General features: G+C 36.2%; 1 protein-coding gene across 2 annotated transcripts in view; it reads left to right on the top strand.

Moving 5' to 3' along the window:
* The window catches only part of SRBD1 (S1 RNA binding domain 1), a 131,709-nt gene that overhangs the window by 60,313 nt on the left and 50,626 nt on the right, over window positions 1-20,770 (top strand). For both annotated transcript variants that reach the window (XM_014951252.1, XM_014951253.1), the window contains exons 17-18: window positions 3,863-3,954; window positions 18,180-18,262. In XM_014951252.1, the coding sequence (XP_014806738.1) occupies window positions 3,863-3,954; window positions 18,180-18,262 (175 nt within the window). The remainder of the gene's footprint in view (window positions 1-3,862; window positions 3,955-18,179; window positions 18,263-20,770) is intronic.

The following is a 20,770-nucleotide window of genomic DNA, read 5'->3' as shown; positions in this document are numbered from 1 at the left end:
TTGAAGATCTGTATGTTTTCAATAGGTATTCAGATTATCTTTTCATACTAAATATGTAATGTTTATTTAAGTTGAATAAGCAAATAACTTCCTCTAGTAAATGTTAAAAGGCTCCTTAAAGCATTTAGAATGCAGCGGTCACGGTCTGTAGCATAAAGCTGAGGCCCCACCAGGTGGTGCTAGTGGAATGTGTTTCATGTTGTTTTAACAGCACTTAAAATGTGTCTTAACAAATGTGAAGGAGACCGGAGCAGCATATGAGAACTTACTTTCTATGCAACAACTCTGTTGGTACAGTTAAAAAGATTAAATTGAAATATTGTGTAGCGGCTTGGTGGTTTGGGCACTTCTTAATTTTAAAAAGTTGAATATAGATGCTGAGGAAAAAGACTTATCTGTAGGATGGCTAATGTGGCAAGCAGACAGCACGGAGGCATGTTACCAGACTCTTTACCTGCTTTCTTTGTCAATTTGGAGAGCAGTTTATAAAACTTTTCCATTTGCGTATAAGCATTTCATATCATGACCTGTTGCTCATTTACCTCATTTTTTTCCTGACTTTAAATAGCAAAATAAAATTTTGATAATGTAGTTTTAACTGTTAAGATTTTGGCCAGTGCAAAGTGTTTCCTCTTAAGAAATGCACAGAAATAAGGATCTCATTTTACAAGGGGGTGGGGGACTCTAGTTTCGTGCTTTAATACATTATGTGGCTTAAAAAGTCAAATTCTATTTATGAACATACACAGATTTTTAGATGCAGTTTTTGCCAACACTTATGAGGGCTTGCTTTTGACTATCTTGAAATTAGTATACTGAAAAAAAGGGAGAGTAAGGAGGTTAGGGAACAGTGTGGACCACAGTATTTTGGACTAAATTTCTATTGCCTTCTGATTTGAGCAGGTTTGGTTTTATTTTCATATGCTTTGACATAAAATATGTATATTCTTTGAAAGCATGATGCATTTTGCAATACTAAATTAGCATAAATTATCCTATATAGCATCACCTTTTTAAGGAGGAACATTAGAATAAAGAATAACATAAAGTGTCTCTAAACCAAAGTGACTGTCTCCTGTCCAGTCAAAAAGCAAAATCCAAAACAACTGCAAAGAAAAATCTGCAAACCTAGTTTGCTCCTAATCTTACTGTTGTGACCAAGTTAAATGTTTTAGTATCGTATGTGCCAGTGTCACATTAGTAACCACCTCACTGTAGCTAAAAACAAACTAAATAAAACCACATGACAGCCACTAAGAGGTCTGTAAAAGTTTGGTTGACTATGCTTGAACGAACCAGAGGGTGGATCCTTTGGAGTTTGTGTCCCTGTGCCCCTTACACTGGGTAACAAATTTATTTACCGTCTGGGTTTTACTGTCCTAGGTGCAGAGGAAGCTCTTCCCCTCCTTCTCCAAGTCTGCTACACCAAATGCTTCATAGAATAACTGCATGTGTACACAAAACCATCTAAGAATGGATGTCAAATATCCACTGTATACTGCTTCTCAAAGTGCTTTTTATATCTTGTTTTCCTCCTTGAAATAATTTTTTATTTGGCTTCCCTCCTCCTTGTCCCCGCAGTGTGTAAATGTTCTTGCACTTGAGGAAAGGAAGTGTGCTCTTTTCAAATGTTTCTTCCTCCCATCCTGAGTCTAATTTTATTTACTCATTTTAGTGAAGAGTTTTTGTGCTACCTACCTTAAGTTTTGGCACAAGTCACTTACTACCATAGAATGATGGTATTACTGCGTTTTTCTTCTGAAAATTTAGTGTAGCATTATTGAGAATCAATAAAATGTCAAGTGAGTTAAAATTCCCATCCATGCCACTTTGTTTTTTCACTGCACAAAATACTGTGGGATGGGATGAAGCAATAAGCTGCATGCAGTAACACAGTTTGTAGTACAGCACTGTAAAGATGTGTGCAAAACATTTTTATTCTCTCAGAGTGTAATATCAATTTATTAAATTTAGAAATTGCATGAGAGGTTAACTTTTTTTTGGATCTATTTGAATACAAAGAGATTGAAGAGCAATTAGTTAAAAGCTGTTAGAAGTATGTGCTAATGTGTGTGGTTTTTTGGAAGCGATTTCCAAAATGGGAGTGCTTGCCAGATGCTGCCTTTATAGGGTGTGAACAGGTTAAGAAATACACTCTGCTGCATTGTTCTTTAAACTACTCCATCAGAAAAAGCAGTTTGCGGAGGTTTCCTCTCCGTTTTTCAGCAGTCAGGCTTTTGTGATATAAACATATTTCCAAACTTTTTTTGCTGGTGACCCTCAGTTATTGACCGTCATGAGACTGTTTTCTGAATGCCATTTATAGTGATGGAATGCCCTCTAATACTGAATTTTTTTTAGAGATCACATAAATACTTTTGTTTTCATGTCCTTGTTCAGCCCGTTGACCAACTGGTCTGAGCTATTTTTCTCTTGTAAACTGGTTGATTGAATAGGACTGAAGTTAGGATAAAATCCTTTTCTCTTCTGTATTACCGTCTGTATTTATTGAAAGATCCAGTTTGTCTGTAATATTGAAATGTTCTTTTGAGTTTCTAGTAACTATAAAATCTGACTTTTATGTACAGCACTCCACCAAATTTCATTTTGATTGAATAGATAATAATTTATATATTAAAAACCCAAGCAACCTGTAAAAACAACAGTAAGAAAAACATACCTTTTATATCTGCATTTTACACTATTTACTGTTAACATGCTTGGAACACTGAATGTGGATGTGTTTTGTCGCTGAGCTATTCTCCAGCTTTTTCTGAAGGGAGGGGTTTCTAGGTATCAGTTTCTTCATTTAAAAATGTAACCTACTAAATGTTCTTAGGAGCAAAATTTATAGTCTAATTTTAAAACAATATAAAGCAAAGTTATGATTTTTATTGAAAGGTCTGGACTGTGGTTTCCCTCCTTATGGCAAAATAAGGTTGTTCTAAGAGTGGAATAGTAAAAGTAAAAATAGTTCTGTAACTGATAGTATTCCTCTCCAATGCAGTAGCTGTGTGATGCCTTAATTATCAGTCTGAAATTCAAGTTCTGTTTAAGTTATTTGAAGAAATATACTGTTTGTTGATTCAGCGGTGTCAAAATTTCACAGCTGAAAATAAACTTAGACGGTGAACAGTTGATTGCCGTTTTCTCTTGAGTGGAACTAGAGCGCTCGAGGGTTTTTTAATTGCATGTTGTGATTTGAATTGGTGAGTTTATCATCATTACTGAATGAGTTTGAGATGTGTGGTGGATACATGAACTGTAGTTTAAGTTACTGAAGACATGCAGTCTGTGTTATTCTTTGGGGATGGCAGTGAGAGCGGGGAGAAGACGGTATTAAATGCTGCTGAGAAGCGAGCTGCAGCTCTGGGTCTCAGTCTGCATCAAGTTGGTTTTTATTTGAGTCTTTTAGGCAGCTAGCTTTAGACTATGTGTGTGCACACTCATGACTTGGGTTGATGTAGTAGTTCAATTGATGTTTAGAATCTAGATGTTTTTAATGAAATTGTCGGGTAGTTTTTTGTTTTGTTTACAGAAGCTGGTTTGCTTCTTTACTTCTGGTAACACTTATTTCTGGTGTTCATTTTCTCTGTTGGAAGATTACTACACAGTCTGATACCATGCACACTGTGTTTTTATTCACAAAATTGAAAAGAATGGATGTTGCAGGTCAGGGAGGGCTGTTTTGGCTTAAATGGAGATCATTTGCTTTGTACTGCCTTACTTTTATAACTATTCAGTTGAGTCAAAATATCTTTAAAACATGAGGCTTTAAAAAAAACCCCAAATATTCAATTAAGTCACTTGCCGAGTTTTTCAGTTGTGAGGTGTTTTGATTATTTGCCATTTTATATTTCAGCATTGTCAGTGAAGCGGGAGCATCTATCTACAGCGTCAGTCCAGAAGCGTCCAAGGAAATGCCAGACCTAGACCCCAACCTAAGAAGTGCAGGTATGAACTATATTTCGTTTTATTACCATTTCAACATGGAGATTAAGTCTTAGTTTTCAGACTGTACTGTTTATAATATTAAGTATAATAATGGTCAAAAGTATAAAAATGGAAGGTTTTGGATGTGTTGTTTCTGAACTTTAATTCTTCTGTCATTTCACATTTGAAGTCCTAGGTATGCAATGACATCTTCTACTAAGGCCTGTAATGTAAAGGTCCTTGTGGATGTATTCCTTCAATAGGCCAGTACAGGGGAATTTACGGGGATTAATATAACCAATGAATTGCATAAACTTTCGCAGTTGGACATGTCCATGCCCCCAAGAGCAAGACCCTCCCTCTCTTCTCTTGTCCCTTGTATGTATCTAACAATAATTAAATATTCAAGGGCTAGAAAAAACATCTAAGAATAGAACAGATAATTTAAAGGTGTGCATTCATTGTGATCAGTTTGAAGTCTTCATGTAGCTAAAATACTACTTAATTTTAGTTTTAAAAAAAAACCATCTACTTCAGTATAAATGTCACTGAGGTATAATACAACTCAAGTTCTTAAAAATTTACAAGTGTTGCCACTGTTATAATTTCAGTGTTTTGTTAAAGAGTCTTTAAAGATCAAATTCCTAGCAGCTTTGTTGGTGTCCAAATTCTATTCATGGATTTGGTTTACTGGGAGACAGCTGTAAGGGCAGGTCTGAGGTTATTTTGGATTACTTCGTTTGTGTATTTTTAATTGGGTGTCTGTTTTTATTAACCCCTGGTTTTTATTTTCTTGGTTTACCTATAATTTGCTGTCATACTCAGTCAAATAAAGCACGTTTGGGAACGCAGTAACATTCTCATACAGAAATCTTTTCCAGTCAAAATGATATTATTCTTAGTTTTATTGTTAGTTTAGCAGGTTACTGGTCTGGAAATCCTGAGGAAGGTGTAGAAGTAGGTCAGCAGAAAACAGTTCTGAAGTTACAGGTTATTTGGGGGTAAAACTTCCTAGGATTCCCCATGTTCCCCTTTCTTCTTATTTCTACAAAGGGGAAAAAGGATTTGTGTTAACCCAATGTTTCAAGGGAATGATTTTACAGGAATATTCTTTAAATATCTGTATCAGCTCTTCCTTTTGCAGGACAGGCCTCCAGCTCCTTTTTGTCTGACTCTTTCCTCCCTGCCTGCAAATGGACTCTCCATTGTGATTATTTCTTCCCTGGCCACAGGTTTTGAGTGTGTCACAGTATGGCCAGAGCAAGGATTAGACTTGTGACATATATTTGTGACAGATGCCACCGACTTTCCCTTGGGCCAAAGTTTATTATGTTGCTGATATAATAAATGTGGGTTTAGAGTAGATGTAAATGAACAGAAAAACACCGAAGAGGAGGAAATCTAGTTATTAACAATATGCTTTTCCAGATGTACATGATTTTCCTTGTTTCAGAAGTTAATTTTTGAAAACTTCAGATGCTGTTATTTAGTGTTGTGCATCAAACACAGTGAATGAAAATCAAACTTGTAATATATGACTGATATCAGTATTAATTATTGGGAGTTTGTATTTCCCCATTATTACTAGGAATTGCTTCAGGCATAACTTAAGTGCTGTTGCATCTGGTTTGAAAAGCATCAGCAATTTTGACATGCCACAGCAGTACTGCAGAGTGGATAGAAATTGAAATGGGGTAGGATAGAAAGTGAAAAATAATTGCTTAATTGTTATGGAACTGCCAACTAGAAGTATATTTATTACAATAGAATTTTTCTGAAAGTTTTAGGCTTTCTTCTTGATGTCTTTTGGTGTTGATTTGTAATTAGCTGTGTTGAAGCTGTGGACTTTTTTTTTTTAAAGCTGAACATAAAAATCTGACATAACATTAGAGAGGAATTTTAACTGATGTTTGGGATTTTTTGCAAACTTTTTTTCTTGACTAGCTTTTACTTTTGTACTTTTGATTTTCCTTTAATTTGGAGCAAACAGAAAAGTGACATGGTGTCAAAGCTGACTTGCTTTTTATTTTAATTGTTGTGTTACATCATGTCAGGTTCTGTGCTTACATGATAGCATTTAGTACATTAAAGGAAGCTGACAGCTGCATGATGAAGTGTGACATTTATAGTTAAAATAAAAGGTAGAACTGACGTGAGATATTTGTGATCTTAACACAGTTTGCCACTTTAACATTTTTCTCTACACAAACTTTATGGAAGGGGTTTGGGGTTTTTTTTTCATTACACAGGTAGGTATCTGTCTATCAGGTATATAATGCATATTGTACAAGACCTTACTGTCACATCTTGTGATATCTCTCAGTCATATTTGCAGTACTGTTTAGCAATTGTTTGTAATAAGTTTTCACTTCATTTAGAGAAACAGAAGATCTTGATCCTGATAAAAAAATAGTATCTTATTAATTTCTCCTTGGCTAAGTATAGATAGTATAACTAAGTATAGAGGCAGAAAAATAGCAACTTTTAGTATTTCTTGGTGGTGCTGATGAAATATATTAGTTAATCCAAGAACTTAAGTGTTTGGATTTTTTTTCCCTTTGAGTTATCTTAGAAGGTCAAGGATGACATGGGTTTGTAACAAATAATTGAGAAGATCTCATTATAAACTGATTGTGAATGTATAAACTATAGTAGAAAGTCTTCATAGTCTTCATACGGCACTTTTAGTCAATATGGCACTTGCTTGAGAAAAAAATAATTTATCATTTCTTACAAAAATTCACTGGTATCTAGAGTGCAGAGAATGGAATAGGGTCTGTCTGATTTTAAAATTGCCCTCCAGAGTTGGGTACCTTCTTTCTGTCCCTAGGCAATATCAGCTCCTAATACAAATTCTTTACATTGAACTAGGTTATTTAAAATTTTTATAGCACCAAATATGAATATTTCACAAAAGTGCAGAAGCTTCTTTACTCCTACTCCAATTCCTATAAAATCTTGTGGGGTGGGACTCTACTGAGTAGATAGTAAAGAACTTGATGAAACCTAGTTAGTCAGATTTGAGTGGAGTGAGAAGGTATATATCCCCTGCTGATAGTCATTGTAGGATTAATGAGCAGAACAGCTATTTCTCAGCCTCACAGAATTAGGAGATAAGAGGCTTATTGCCAGAGCAATAAAAGGATTTCCTACTAGATAGACTGAGGAAGTTCAGCTGCAGCAGATAAGGAAGGTTCTGCCTAGAGAGCAAGCCATTTGAGCTCAGTAACTGGTGTTTTTGGATGAACTTGCAATAGGGTTGTAGCTTGACAGTGAAAGGAATGCAAGGCTTCCTCGAATTGTCCTTCCCAAAAGCTATGCCCCGAAACAGGCTGAAGATTTGGGGTGGGAATTGTTTTAGGGGAGAATGGGCACCCATAAAAAGGGTGCTTAGCAAGCTGTCCATGTTGATCATCTTTGTGAAGCTTATTGATGTGTGCCCTGTGGAGGCCTTGTGATTGCCTGCTCTAGGGTTAGTGGAACAGCAGTGAGGGAGCTGTGAGGCTGGGTGCGTTCTACCCAGTTCTGTTTCTGACCCAGCATGTGTCCTCTGGCCACCCTCTTAGAGGAGTCAAGTGTTTAATTTGGTAGACGTTTCATAAAGCTGCCAAATTCATATTTACTTGGCTGTTCTTTTCTTTTTGTTGGTTTTTTTTTCTTACTATTTTTTTTTTCCCTGAGCTACCATCAGTGTAAAACTTCATATTTAACCTTTGGTTAGCTTTTATTCATGGCAAGTTCAAGTAGGAATTTTTCACTGTAACTTGTCCATAAGATCTTCTGGATTACCCTAGGTCTCTGTGGTTGAGCATTACTTGTGCCTTTTTTAAATGGAAGCCCTGAACGCAAGTATCCTTTTTCAAGTGGTTGTACCTAACACGCTGAGTGAACAATTAGTTTGCCTTGCAAGTTTACCAGTAATCCTTGCCATTAGTTGTCTTTCATTATCAGAGCGGCTGAGAAGACTGTCTTGACGTGGTATTCTTTGCATGAGTAAAAGGAAAAAAGCTAAACTCAGTGGTGACAAGCATTCCTCCCTCAAACGGATGGACTCTGTGACAATCAGTGTTGACTAGCATTTGGTTGCTGTCACGGGGCTTGTGAACTGTGGAATTAAATGATCTTCCAAAAGTTGGTGTACTCTTTATTTTACTTCTATTTTGTCCTATACAATTTTGTCCAAGGTTTTATTTTGTTGTGCAAAACTTTTATTCCTAATGAAAATGAGGCTTCTGGGATGAGAAATAAAATGAGCCTGTGCAGGTGTCAGTGCATTGACACTACCAAGCTTTCTATTTTCTCTCAGCGCTTCTCCACTTCTACAATTCCTTGTTGCAAATGCTTTTTGGGCTTAAGCAAGTTTGGCTAGACAAAATGGGAAGACTGTGGAGGGACAGGTGAAATGTATAGAAAGTGTAAGCATGTGTGACTCATGTTAAAGGACTGACACACAGAAATACGGAATTTATGTACTTCCTGGATACCTGGAAACTTTTTAAGGTGTGGTCAGCTAGTGGTGGTTTTATTTTTGTCCTTAGTACAAGTAGAATAAAGGATGCACCAATTGTTTTTCATGTGCTCACATCAGAATTTTTTTCCTCTGCTACCTTTCCACCTCTTGAAGTGGATACCATGATGAAATGAATGTCTCTTAATAACTCTAAGAACCAGAGGAAACTGCTGAATTCTGGTGAAATGGTGGTCTGATGGTGGAGAATCACTATGAGGCAGTAGTCATGATGGGATTTTACCCTGGTTTCGATATACGCTCAGTTGTATTAAATGAGAAATGCCTTCATTTCATTAAATTGACAAATTACCTTTCATTTTGAGATGACTGCTCTAACAAATAAGCAATCTCTTCTTTATTTCACTATTTGAAAAGCAAAATAAAAACCTAATGTGCTTCATTGCATTGATTTATAAAAATGCAGATAAACCTGAATATGTAGAATTCTCTAAACACAGGATGAGGTGGGAAAGGGGTTTATGTCTTTTCAGACATGACATTTGTGTAAACACTTGTTAGAGGAGATCTCACGCTAAGCCTCCCTGATTTATTTCCATACCTTAATGCAATCATGTGCATTTGGTTTTTAATTTGCAATTCTGTGATCAGATGCCGAAACAAGGACAACATAATTGGACTTGTCTAATGCAGCAACTCCAAGAAATGCTCATTTTCCTGTCAGACATGAAGGGCCTGGGATCCTCTGTCAAGACCACATAGCTGTGTCACCAGATCAGGAAAGCAACAAATGTAGATAAAATATTCCCAAAAGTTACTTTTTTTGCAAAGATTTGGAATACTAACAGGGCAAGCCTGTGTGTCATGCTGCATGCACAGGTATGATCCAATATAGAAACTGTTCTGCTTTTAAAGGCTGATTTCTGAGTATAAAGAAGAATCCGAGAGAGCAAAAGGTCACACAGCACAGCTTGCCTGAGCGTTGTCAAATCCCATCTGCTTGTCTCCTCTCCACAGGGCAGAATACATTGTATTATCGTACACTCAAAGTTCAGCACACCACTTGCACTTTTCCTTGCAAAAGAAAGCCTTATAGGCTTTGGGGGCTTGTTAGGACTTTGAGACTGTCATGCTACAGGGTTTTATTCCCTGAGGTGCTGTTAAAGATAGAGACATACAGTTCAGAGCTGTCATACTGGCCAGCAAGTAGAAGGTAGAGATTGGAAAAAATGTGATTTCTTTTGACTTTATCTTAAGGAAAGTAAAACAATTTGATGATTAGATGTGTGGGACATAGTGCCTTGATGTCTACTTGAGCTAATTTCTTTATCTTCTTAAAAGAGCACTGCTCCCCCTTGGCTACTCAGGAGAGAAGGTCATTTTTCAAAAACTTTATTGGACAGAAGTCTTATGGTTAAACCATTCACACTGCTTTCTAAGTGGAAGCTTCCTTCTACAGCTAATAGTAGAGGATTGGTGCAAGTTCCACAAGTTTTCAGAAAGAGTTAGAAGAAAGGAAAGTAAGCACTGAATTCTTATATATTAAAATGTTTTACTTTGGCTACAAAATCTAACCCGTTTAGTTGGGTTCTGTGCAATTACAGTAATATAAAATAAAATTGCATTCTGCCTTTCACCTGATGTATTCTATAGCATTTAAGAATGACTTAAGGGAAAGGGAAAGATGTAGTGGTCAGAAACAAAATGGATGGTGACCACCACTAAGAGGTAAAGCGGACTTTTTACTTCTTTACCCAGAGGAACCAGTTCTCACCAATGAGCAGAAGATCATCTGTAGGTGTAGACTGGGCTCTACAGTTTGAACAGAAGTTGTAACAAATCTATGGATAATCTTAAAAAAAGTATAACTGCAGTTAGTCTGGAAATTATTGGGCATCCTATAATTGTGCGTGAACATGTGTGCCAGCATCAGGATTTTTAGAGAGAGAAAAAAGGGCTTGAATTGCCCAAAACTAGTGGGATGATGCTGAATGGGTAGTTACACAGGTATTGGACGTGTTTGAAGTCTTTACTTTCTTCTTGTTCTAGACAAGAATCTGTTTTCCAATCTGTGCGAACTTCATGGCGTGTGTGAGAGATGGTGTATAATCATCAACATCTTGCTCATCAGGACTGTATTTCCTATGCAGCTGTAGAGTCTAGCAGTAGGCTAGTGGAGAGTTTGATATATAATCTGCCAGATCAAGACCCACTTAAATTCCCCATGGCTTCTGCCTTGTTACAAAGTTAAAACAGATTATTTTGAACTAGGTGGAAACTTTTCTGTCTGTTTTGCATCAGTATTTCCACTATGCTGAGATTTGTGTTTGTGTATAGCTTTTAACTGAGCATCATTCTCTGTACGTGTTAGTTTTTTGCAACTTATATGTAATCTTTATGCACTTTTTGGAAAGATGTGATGTTCACCTTGCCTTCCTCTCATTTACCTGTTCGTTATATCCCAAACGGGCCTGAGTTTAGCAGGTGGGTCTGGCCTATTATTTACAGAGCATCACTTGCTGCACCTCTGAACAAACTGAAAACACCCCACCAGATCTGTCTAAAAGCCATCTCCAGAAGCAAAGTGTTAGTCCAGGCTCTGGTAAACCCCATTTCCCTTAGCATAAAAAAGTTAGAAAAATGACTGATTTCCCTCCCGCTGGATGCAACTCTGTGCATACGTGTGTCTGTGTATTTTTTTTAAATGGCTGTTTAAAAAAAAGGCAGAGGCAGAGGAACAATGTGTACAAGGATGCTCTTCAATTTGAGGAGTTTTTGGTTGCTTTTAATATAGCAGTATGATGCGTTACTCATCAAAGCTGCTTTTCTTACTATAGACGTAGGAAGGGACATTCTGGGTCACTTATAAAAGGTTAATTTTTGTTGTTGATATAAATGAATAACTCTTGTAAGTATCGAACTTCAAGTAATTTTTTTTACTTTTAGTAGTAACAGTCATCAGTGCCATGGTGATGCTGTTCAAATTGGTACCAGTGGTCTGAATGTGAAAAGCGTATTGACGATTTCTATCTTTTAGGCTGAGCAGATGGGGAAAGATTTTTCTGAATTTATACCATCCTGTAAGACTAACTTATAAAAGGTTAATTTTTGTTGTTGATATAAATGAATAACTCTTGTAAGTATCGAACTTCAAGTAATTTTTTTTACTTTTAGTAGTAACAGTCATCAGTGCCATGGTGATGCTGTTCAAATTGGTACCAGTGGTCTGAATGTGAAAAGCGTATTGACGATTTCTATCTTTTAGGCTGAGCAGATGGGGAAAGATTTTTCTGAATTTATACCATCCTGTAAGACTAACTCACTTTTGCAGCAGAAAAAAAAAAAAATCACATTGGGCTTCAATTAAATGATTTTATGTCTCCCATCTCACCCTTGATAAAAATAGCTATTATCCGTGATACTTTTCTTAAGTATTAGTTATTTCTGTATTTTGGAGAGTGTGTTTCTCAGAAGAAATATTGACTTTAAAAGCTGTATTGTAATATTCACTTGTTGAGGTTTTCTCTTTATATATATTTCTTAATTCCTTTTTGTATTCAAGCCATTTCTTTTAAAGATTTTTGTAGTAGGTTAATAGAACATTGTCATTCATTATTTCATTAATCTTGGGCAAATAACAGATTATCAGTTTTATGGAGTTAAAAGTAAACTAAAATGTAACCTTTTTAAAACAAAAACCTGTTCACTTGCCACAGAAGAATTTTGGATGAAATGCAGCTGTTGAGCAGTTGCTTAAAATAAATTGCATACTTTAAACCCACCAAGAAGATATATGAGGATTCAAAACTGTGTCACAAATCCTGACCTACTGAGAAAGAATGCTTAATGAAAAGACTACTGTACGTTTCACTGTATCCTTTGCAAGGAGGGTGAAATTCAGGTCAACAGGATAGAAAGCTTCCAGGACTCAGGAAACCTGAACAATCGATCACTGAGTAAACATTATTGCAGATACTTATGGAGAGTAATTGATCTTGAACACAATAATAGGCTTTATAAAAGGATTTAAATAAGTTGTAATGCTTCCATATCTATCCTGGTATGATATATTGACAGTAATTACATATGCATTTGTAAGTTAGTCTCAATTACCTTAATATATTGGTTTTTTATTTCACTGCCATTGAAGTTTCAACCCAGGCTTTTAAGGTGTAGAGGTTAATTTAAAATGGGAGGGGGGATGAGTTACTTGGATGTTATAGTAGCATGTCTCAGCAAGAACACAATACTGAGGTTTTGTAATAAAAATACAGAATGTTCTCATTTATGACAAAATTGAGGTTGAACTAGTCATAGCCTAATGGCTTGTGTTTGCCATATATTTATTTGCAAAACACTTGTAAAACTACCCACTGCCTTGACATCTGGAAGCTTCACATTGTTTCAAAACAAAAACAAATGCTCCCACTCATATGAGATAGCTAAACTGTCACAGTTATTGACTGGGACATGTTTTTATCCTCATATAAAGACCCCTGGGTTTAAGGGAAGGAATTGGAAGTCTTAGACTTTGGGCCAAAAATGTTTTTCTGATTGCAGTGGCAAGCAACATTTGAATGCCACTGTAATTGAAAGAAATTGATTTTAAAATTCTTTTTTTCTTCTTCTCCCACCCATAATCATTCCTGGCAGTGTCTTGTGCTGCATTTGGCAGAACTTTCTGCATTTTCACTCTTTCCCTACCTGCAGCCATTAAGCTTTTGCTTTGTGGTATGGCTCTTACATGGAGCAATGCAAAAAGGAGAACATTTTAATATGTGATTGTCTGAACACATAAGTTGGCCCCAAAGCAGGCACAATACTTGGAACTGTAATGAATTTTGTTATGTAGTTGATAAGATTTCTTGCACCCTAAATAGTGTGTATATCCGATTGGGCTATAATGATTCATAGATCTGTTCCATTACTGAAGGGAGGCAGGTAGCCTAATTAAGAAGATAACACTAATTCTGTTATTTTTTAGGGTTGGCAGCTGATATGGCCCTTGTATAGATACCATCTAGAGAAATAGTTGATGCCTGCTGTATTGTTTTTGCCCTTCGCTATTGAGAGTGGGCATTTTTTTCCATCTTTAGTCTGAAAAGATTTATCCTGAAAACTATTATCAGTATTCCAGAGTGGAAATTCTCTCCTTTTTAATCGCGGCGAAAAATTATATCACTTGCTGTAGTCAGTACTAGTAAAAACAGTTACGTGACACGTATGTGTGAGGAAAATATTATTAATTTAAAAATTATCAGTGTGGAATTAAGTAAGATTTGATCTTTTTAAGACAGATGTAACCAGATAATTAAGTATGTTTGAAAGTTCATGAGGAAACATCTGCTTGTTAGCCATTAGGAAACAACATTTTAATATAATTCCTTATTTTCTGTGATGGTAGGAGACTGACACAGACATGAGCTGTGCAAGCAGTTCTTATGGAGGCTTTCGCTCACCACGCACCACACTGTCATTGTATTTCATTGCTGACAGGCGAAAATATTTAACTATCTGGTGAGTTTGTCTTGTCAAATAACCAAAGTATGGAGTGAATTGAGACCACCAAACAGTTAAATTGCCTTTCTGGCAAAACAGCAGAAAATGTCCTAGTGACAAGACAAGATTTCAGTAAATATGCTTTCTGTATCCTTGTTTGTTTCTCATTGCATTTTAAGGCAAAGTTTATCTATGTTAAAGTCAGAGGGCCACCAGGGCCATCCTGTCCCCCCCTGCCCCAGCTTTAAAATTTTACATGGATTTACTGTATGGCAGCACAATATGCTACTGTCATTCCAAGTATTGCAATAATTTTTTCTTCTTAATTGGCAACTTAAAGTTTTTCATCTATCGGGTGTGCAATTATTGTGTTGATTTTCGAATAGAGGGCCAAGTCATTCTATCTTAATATTCTGATTAGTATTGAATAGGTTGTTTTTCACATTTTACTTAGACCAGCATAGTTTAAGAATAGCACCTCAAAAATGTTATATTTGGCCCTGCTGATTACTTTTGAGAAACCTGATTTTCTAGTTTTGCCCTGTATGCCATCAGATAATTTGTTCTGTATTTTCTTGAGCAGAGGTGAAGCATACTTTAATATCTATAGAAGTGAGGATCCAGTGTCTGTTTCATTGTCAGTTTTCTAAACGTGTGAGTTTTAGCCATTCCTGAAATGTACTTAAAGTATATAAATAAGTAGTTTTAGACAATACCTGTATTAGTGTAAAATAGTTTAATATAAAAAAAAAACCAACCAAAATACCTTTGAAATGTATTGATTCAATTTTTAAGGGGAAAATGTAAGATCATCAGGTTTTACTGTCTCTGTCTGGTCCATGGTAGCAGACCTTGGCAGAGCCCTGGTGATTTCAGTAAGACTCTGCTTTATCCTAAGAGTTCAGCCATGCAGATCAAATCACCAAATGGAGCTTCATTTCCCCCTGAAAAAAATCTATTGCAGCGTGCAAGTCCTGTAACAAAGAAAAAGTGATTTTGCCTCTACAAGGGAGAGCAGATGCTAATCTTGACTGAATTTATGCCCAGAGAGAATGCGGACAACTCTTGCCTTTTCCCTATTGTCCTCTCTTTATTTTGAATTTGAAAGGTTCTCAAGTAAAATTGTGACTTCAGTGGAATTGTGGAATTCTACAGGTCAGCTGTCCTGCTGGTATTGGCTGTAGGAGCTGCATCCCTAAAGTCGTATAACGGACTGTTACTTGATCTTCACGCTTCGATATGGTAACTGTTAGGCCTCATCCAGGCAAGCACTTAAATGTCTGTGTAACTTTATGCACGTGAATAGTTTTGCTGGTTCCGGTGGGAATACCGACATGCGTCTGTGCTGAAGTGCTTTGCTGGATCAGGTCCTACACCTCTGCTGGAAGCCTCTTAGGGATATGACAGCATTGTCAACCTAGCTATTGTGACAAGAAGAGTCTATATTTTACTTCTTAATTGAAGGTTCCCGTGAGAAGGTTATGCTTGGAAAATTCCTGTATCAACCTATCCACGTTGTCTATTTTTAAAAGATGGAACGAGAGGAGATGTGGACAGTGAGAGATACTTGCTCTCAGCTTATCTAAAGCGTATCTTTTGAAAAGTGTTTTGCCATTAGGTGAGACTGAAATAAAATTCTCTAATATGTTGTATAGCTATTAAACAAGTTGAATTTAACTGAATTGCTGAAAGACAAGTATAGTACCTATACATAGGCATAAAAGCCTTCAGAAGAAATATATAGTTTGAAATGTTTCTTGGTTTGGATCAATACTTTCATTGGTGTTTTGTTCCACTTTTTTTGTTAGGTGACTGGTGACATATACCACTAGTGTTTCAAAGAAATTAATACAAATGATTGTTATATGTAAACATTTCTGTAGTAAGCTATACTTGTGTGAGCAATAATCGGTGTACTTACACTGATTAACCTTTTTACCTTTTTTTTTTTTTTTTTGATAAGGAGTATGTGATGGCCTTTGAATTCAGAATTTCTCTATCAGAGTGGCAGGCGTATCAGATGTCACCAGCACAGTGCTGTCTGAACCTAGCTAGCAATTGTCAGCATGTGTTAAAATGGATAATAAAGGATATGAAAAGTCTTGCATGACTGAGCAGTGAACTTCATGTTAACCGTGCATTTAGCAGTGCAGAACTTTAAAAGCAAAATCTCTGATGCTGTATTTAATCCATGAACTTTGCATCTGTGGTTTGAGAAGCCCGCATAGCTAACAAATGTTAGATCTATCTACTGGTTTGTCTTCAAGTATCAGTGTTTAGTGAAGTCCTTATTCATAATGCCCCTTTTTTACACCCTGCAGTAGTGGTTGTTGTTTAAATTAGGGCTGCAAAGACGATTAATAGACTGGAACACCTTTCAGACATGGAGAAACCAAGAGAACTGTGACTCTTCAGTCTGGAGAAGAGGAGGGAGGGATCTTATGAATGTGTATAAATACCTGATGGGAGGGAATGAAGAAGAGAGATCCAGACTCTTCTCATTAGTGCCCACTATCAGTGTAAGAGGAAACTGGCACAAATTGAAACACCAGAAACTGTCTGAATACAGGAAAACACATCTACTGTCAGGGTGGTCAAACTCTGGAATGGATTGCCCAGATAGGTTGTGGAGTCTCCATCCGTGGAGATATTCAAAACCCAGCTGGACATGATCCTGGGCAACCTGCTGTAGCTTCAGCAGAGGAGTTGGAAGAGATTGTGTCTGTCCTCAAGAGGTCTGTCCAAGCTAAACAATTCTGGGATTCTGTAAAGGTGCTTATATTTTTTTGTGTGTATATATATATCTTACATGTATATGATAATCATGCCTGTGATTTTGTATATATCTGTGTATAAAAATCAGCTGTTGTCCACTGTAGATGGTTCCAGTTTTCCTATTTAAACATTATGTATGTATTGCTGACCAAACCACCATGCATATACACGTTTACTCCTGACTCCTGTCTATTTCTCCTCTGACTGTCTCTTGTTTTTCTTAAAAATGTAAATGTAAACTGTAAAATAAATTTTAGGAAATGTCTCTTGGAATTACTAATGCCAGCTGTGGGGGTGCTTCTGGAGACAGGTTATAAAGGATCACAGCTTTGAGAGAAATGGGGTGGGACAGAACATTCTTGCACAACTACACACAGTAGGAAAAGCAGCTTTAGCAACAAGGCTTGGCCTTTGGGTTTTTTTGTTGTTTTGGGTTGGAGGGGCGGGGAGGTATGTGGTTGGTTTTGCTTTGTTGGGATTTTGGGGTTTTGTTTGGGGGGTTTTTTGGAAAGACCTTTCATCTCTTTTTGGAAAGACCTTTGCAGGACTTCCAGACACTCCTGTTCTTCAGCAGTGTTTATTTGACTAGGTAGAATGCATGTTCTAAGAGCTGCTAAACCAGCCAACCTGTCTTTATTTTAGTCAGGAGAATAAAAGTTAATAAATGTAATATTGGTAGAGCGGAACCCTTCTAGCTCAGTATATATGGGAGGGAGCACAGTTGCCAATAGTGACTGAAACTCAGTATCTGCACAGCTACGCCGAGGTTGAGAATTTTCAAATTGACACTTTGTAAATATGTATTTGTTCTGAGATTTGAGAAAGCAAAGGATTTATCAATAAATTTAGGCTTTAAAAATGCAGTCTGGGTTCATCATTTGGATTTGAAAGACCAAAATTTCTTCCAGTGTGAACCAGTAATGTTGGAAACTGTTTTGTTTTTTCCTAAATGTGGTTATAACAATGACAGATCACAAATTGATGTGCTTTGGTATGCAGTTTAGACTAGTAAAGTCCAAGAACCATTTTCAAAGCGAACATAGAATTTTATGGATGAATGACATAGGTATATCTTATATATTATATATTTAACAGCTACTCCATTACTTTTTAAATGTTTGTTTCTACGTATCTTTGATTTAAGGTTAGAGGATATTTCAGAGTTTAATTTTAAATTTTACATGCACATTTTAGTGTGGATACAGGGGGAAAATCTAGTGTATACAGTACTATTTGGTAACTCTATGGCATGAAAAAGCTTTTTTGTCATCATAACAGTTTAAAATCTTCTTAGGTCTTTACTTCAATTTCTCAAAAAGTTTGATTAATGTACGTTTCCCTGTCTAACAGTGAAAAAGAATTCTGCCTTGTTATTGATTGTTTCCAGGTTAAAAAAAAGAGATTAAATATGTAGAAGATTTAAAAATATATATATTGCAGAAACAATTGCATGATTCTGATTTTCAGATAAAACCTATAGTTGTTTTCTAATTCTATTTTTCAGTTTCCATAGCTAGACGCGTCCAAGACCCATTAGCTGAGCTAGTGAAAATTGAGCCCAAACACATAGGAGTTGGAATGTATCAGGTAAGATAATACGTATCATTTAATCTAAGTAATCTATCATGATATAGAGCAACACCAAAATGCTGCTTTATAATTGTCAACTAGTTACGTCTCCTTTAAAAGGCATTTGTCGAGTTGATAGAATGGTAGTAAATACTTAGAAGTCATAGACTTCTTTTTTAATCTCTGCTTTTAACGATTGCGATTGAGGCTCTGAAATGGCTGTAGCCAGATTTATAGTCTATTAAAGACATCAAATCAGACAGGTAACCTGATCTGTAAAGCTTTCTCTTCTTTTGTATTGTTACAGCAATAGGGTTTTAGCTCTTTGTGTAAAATACAATGAGATATTGATCCTCCATTTAGAAGCTATTAATTTGTACTATTACATGTATTCCTTCTTAGAAGTTTGTAAGAAAAGGATTTGTTTTAAAGTTTTTCATTTACTAAAGCTGAATTGGAAAATGTTTGACAATTCTTATTTTTATACATTTTTATAGACTATTTCTGAGAAGTAACTTTTACCTTCAAAGTCTTTACAAAGTGAATGGTCAATAAGTGGTACATAAGTGGTACATAAATTATTTTATAGTATATTGGCATCCATTCAGGAAAGCATTTATGCAGGTACTTATGTCCCACCAAATAGAGAAGATAAAAAAATAGAAAATTCAGCATGTGCTTTTCTCTGTTTTAGAAACTATAGAATGTGAGTAAATTTGAAAGACTGGAGCAGAAGTCAGAACACAAAGCACAGAACTGTCTGGATCTGTGCTTTCAGGTTAGCACAAGAGTTAATGAGACAGGGGTTCTAAGCTAATTGCATTCTTACTGCCACTGCCAAAGGTGGTGTGATAAAGGTGCTATGAAAAATTGCAAAGTGTATATCCTGTTTTTTAAAGAACTGAGTTTAATATTTTAGTTGGTTAAGGTCTCAGTACTGCTTTTGCAAGCCATACTTATATTGCCACAGACTGTAAGATATACTCATGTTGCTTGTGAATTGCAAAACTTAACAGAAAAACTAACTTATATAATTTTTCATTATGAACTGTATCATAGTTTTTGAAAAGGGCTGAAATACTGTCGATTTCTTTAACATACGTATCCAGATTTCAGTAAAAACATGCTTTAGTGATGACAGCTATAAATCAGGGGGTGGTCATCTGACAAAAAGAGGAGTTTCAATCTGAAGCATAGTTGGCTTCCTTACTTGTGGAGACCCACTGCTTTTATTTATAACATTAGCAGTAAATAATAATGAAAAGTGGTACAGATTTTTGTTGTCCTTGGTATAAGGAAAAGAAGTATTTAACAAAAAAACCCCAAAGGAATGAAAGGCAACACTTTGAGAAGAAGTTGGTTGATTTTTTTGAAATGAAATTTTAAAAGATCAGTTCCACAATGGAATATTTTACTATTTGAAGTATACTGTGAATTTGTAAGTATTAGGAACTTGCATCATTGTGGCTAGAAGGTATTCATTTAGAAGCACACTATCTACACTACCTACTGTGGCCCATGTGTGCACTGTACAACCATAGATGTAAAGCAAAAAGCCATGGAGTCGGTATTGGTTGTATGGTTTTGGGAGCATGATATTATCAGAGGAATGTTGCAGTGACATATTTCAGTGGTTGACTGCTGCCTCAGTGACTGAAACTGGTGTCATTTAACTTTGCACTGAAACAGCAGGGAAGCTTCTTGATCCATGAGATCCACTTTTACAAGTAAACACCCAACTGCTTTATTTGTTCATGTCCAAATTGGTTACATGAAAAGTTTCGGAGAAATAATTTCTAAAAGCCTGGTAAAGGTAGTCTTCGCAAGTTGTTCTTTACCAGCTATTTGCACTTTGAAGTCCCATCATCATGTGGATAAATCCTCTGACATAGAGCTCCTGTCAGAATTTTTTATGATCACCACAGAAGCTATAAGGTGCTTATTCAAAGATACAGAAATTTCTGAGGTACTAGAGCTTTATGTGACACCATTGAAAGCAAATTTGCACTCTTGAAAGCCAAGTCAGAAGCTTTGCTGCCCTTTGGGTGTCAGAGCTCTCTTGTGGCAGGGAAGGGGAAAAGAGGAGGAGAAGAACTAAGCTGTTACGAGTGTCCTTCAGAGAGAACAGTCACTTGCTGGCATCTTGGAGGGCAGGCATGAGAAAAGCTGATGTGTCATACAAGGAGTCCCAGAGTAATAGCTTATATAATACTTCAGATTCAGTATATCAGGTGCAGAATTTTGTATTATTCAATTCAATTTGAAAAGTTTTGTTATACTTTAATTTATAACCAAATTGCTAACTGTAGCTTTTTATTAATTTCTGGATAAAATATGTAATGTGCAGTCAGTATCAAAAACATAATAAGCTTTTCACAGAGAAAGCTAATTCCTTAGCACAGTGTAACTATAGACCTAGCACTTAGGTATGACCTTTCCTTTCTTAAACACCTTGAAATTAATACTTAGGAATGTGACAAATGCAGATTTTGGCGTTCTTGTCCTGAAGGACAGACAGTGATTAGT

The sequence above is a fragment of the Calidris pugnax genome, unplaced genomic scaffold (genome assembly GCF_001431845.1).
Source record: "Calidris pugnax isolate Ruff unplaced genomic scaffold, ASM143184v1 scaffold24, whole genome shotgun sequence".
Taxonomy (NCBI): domain Eukaryota; kingdom Metazoa; phylum Chordata; class Aves; order Charadriiformes; family Scolopacidae; genus Calidris; species Calidris pugnax.
Note: the sequence above shows the minus strand (reverse complement) of the source record. Positions and strands in the feature narration are given on the sequence as shown.